The sequence below is a fragment of the Echinops telfairi genome, unplaced genomic scaffold (genome assembly GCF_000313985.2).
Source record: "Echinops telfairi isolate 266 unplaced genomic scaffold, ASM31398v2 ScPeMD7_655;HRSCAF=1070, whole genome shotgun sequence".
Taxonomy (NCBI): Eukaryota; Metazoa; Chordata; class Mammalia; order Afrosoricida; family Tenrecidae; genus Echinops; species Echinops telfairi.
Window position 1 is genome coordinate 33,274,908 of NW_022104553.1, and position 2,145 is coordinate 33,277,052.

The 2,145-nt window shown below is 52.3% G+C and overlaps 1 protein-coding gene across 2 annotated transcripts in view; it reads left to right on the forward strand.

Annotated features, from left to right (window-relative positions):
* The window catches only part of LOC101653935 (free fatty acid receptor 2-like), a 31,829-nt gene extending 30,576 nt beyond the window's left edge, over positions 1-1,253 (forward strand). For both annotated transcript variants that reach the window (XM_045293006.1, XM_004715859.2), the window contains exon 3: positions 258-1,253. In XM_045293006.1, coding sequence (XP_045148941.1) covers positions 263-1,252 — 990 coding nt within the window. In that variant the 5' untranslated portion in view covers positions 258-262 and the 3' untranslated portion in view covers position 1,253. The remainder of the gene's footprint in view (positions 1-257) is intronic.
* Positions 1,254-2,145: the final 892 nt, after the last annotated feature.

The following is a 2,145-nucleotide window of genomic DNA, read 5'->3' on the forward strand; positions in this document are numbered from 1 at the left end:
CCCCCCCCCACCACCACCCCAGGCAGGGAGGAACTAAGAAGGGAGAGAGCGGGAAAGAAGGGGTCTGGGAGGCAAAGAAACCAGCCTGTTGTTGATGACACAGGACGCAGAACGAGAGCCAGTTGGAAGGGTGAGTCACACTCTCTTGGCCACCCAAGGAGACAGATGACAATGAGGCTGGAAATAGAAGGCATCTGGCCTGTCGTGGGAAAAGCCCAGGATCAGAGAAGATTCTGACCCCAGCTTTGTCTCCTCAGGAAGGATGGCCCTCAGTCCCCGGAGCCTGGGCCTTTTCTTTATCTACCTCATCTCCTTTCTCATTGGTCTTCCCGCCAACCTGCTGGCCATGCGGGCTTTCATCGGGCGGGTCCGGCAGCCTCAGCCTGCCCCCATCCACGTCCTGCTCCTCAGCCTGACGCTGGCAGACCTCCTTCTGCTGCTGCTGCTGCCCTTCAAGATCATGGAGGCCGCCTACGATCTCTACTGGCCCCTGGGCGACCTCCTCTGCGTCCTCACGGGCTTTGGCTTCTACAGCGGCATCTACTGCAGCACCTGGCTCCTGGCGGGCATCAGCATCGAGCGCTACCGCAGCGTGGCCTTCCCCGTGCAGTACAAGCTCTCCCGCCGGCCCCTCTACGGCGTGATCGCCGCTGTGGTCTCCTGCGTCTTGTCCTTCGGACACTGTAGCATTGTGATCATTGTCGAGAACTTGCCGACCAACAAGACGACCCAGCAGGCCCAAGGGCTCCCCGTCTGCTACGATGACTTTACCGAGGAGCAACTGGCCCTGGTGCTCCCGGTGCGGCTGGAGCTGTGCCTGGTCCTCTTCTTCATCCCCATGGCGGTAACCACCTTCTGCTACTGGCGCTTCGTGCACATCATGCTGTCCAGGCCGCAGGTGGGAGCCCGCAAGCGCTGGAGAGCGGTGGCGCTGGCTGCGGTGACGCTCTTCAACTTCCTGGTCTGTTTTGGGCCTTACAATGTGTCTCACGTGGTAGGCTTCATCCAAAGGAGAAGCCAAAGTTGGCGTGCCTGTGCCGTGTTGCTCAGCGCCCTCAATGCGTGCATTGACCCCTTAATTTTCTATTTCTCCTCCTCAGCTGTACGCAAAGCTTTTAATAAAGGGCTGCAGAGGCTACAGGCTTGGGGTGCCTCGCTATCGGGGTGCTGGAGGGCAAGAACTCAAGAGCAGGCCTTAGAAAAAGGAGATGGGACATTAGGGATGACCAATATCAACTTCAGGGGAGACTAGATTTTCCACTCTGGTGTTACATAGTGGGGGGGGTGGGGTGGGGTAAGGGGATGATGACCACGTGGAACAAATGAATTCGGCCTTGGGTGACTTGTGCCCAGCTTCAGTGGGCGTCTCAAACCCAACTCATTCACTGGCTGAGCGGGTTTTAATTTTATGCCCAGGGTTTGTGGTATTCTCTTATTGCTGGTTGGCACAATCCCATGGGTGGTATCACTTGGTGACACAGTGGTTAAAACGCTCCACAGTGCCCCTAAAGGTCAGTGGTTCAAATCCACAAACCACTCTGTGGGAGAAAGATGAAGTCATCCGCTTCCCTAAGGATTTCAGGATATCGGCCCTGGGAACCCTGATGGAGAAGTTCTTTGGAGGCACTCTGAGCTGAAATCGACTCAGAGACAATGAGCTTGAGTCTTATTTTACTGCCTCCTGGTAAACTTCCAGTCCTTTCATCCTGGAATATCAGTCCTTATCTGCTCCACTCAGCACATATAAAATAGTGATGTGTACTTATCTACTGCAGGGCTGTTAGTTCTCTATTTGGTCCTCATTCAGCAGAGAGGTTCCACCTTACAGCATTAGATATCTGTGCTGCGGAGAACAGGCTAAGTGATGTTCATTCTCTTACTAAAATCTTTCGATGGGCATGTGTTTTTTTAAGAGGTATCACTGACTTTTTCTTCTATCGGTACATTTGTTATACCAATAGAACAAGTGTGCAAACTTGTTTTTCCGAAAGATCAGGTCTCATGGTTTTATGATGTTGTTGCCCAGGAGTTTTACATTTAACACTTAAGACTGGATTCATTTTGAATTAGTTTTTGTGTTTCAGTTCTATTTCATTTTCTATAGGTGGAAATATAGTTTGCCTGCACATTTTATTAAAGATTGCT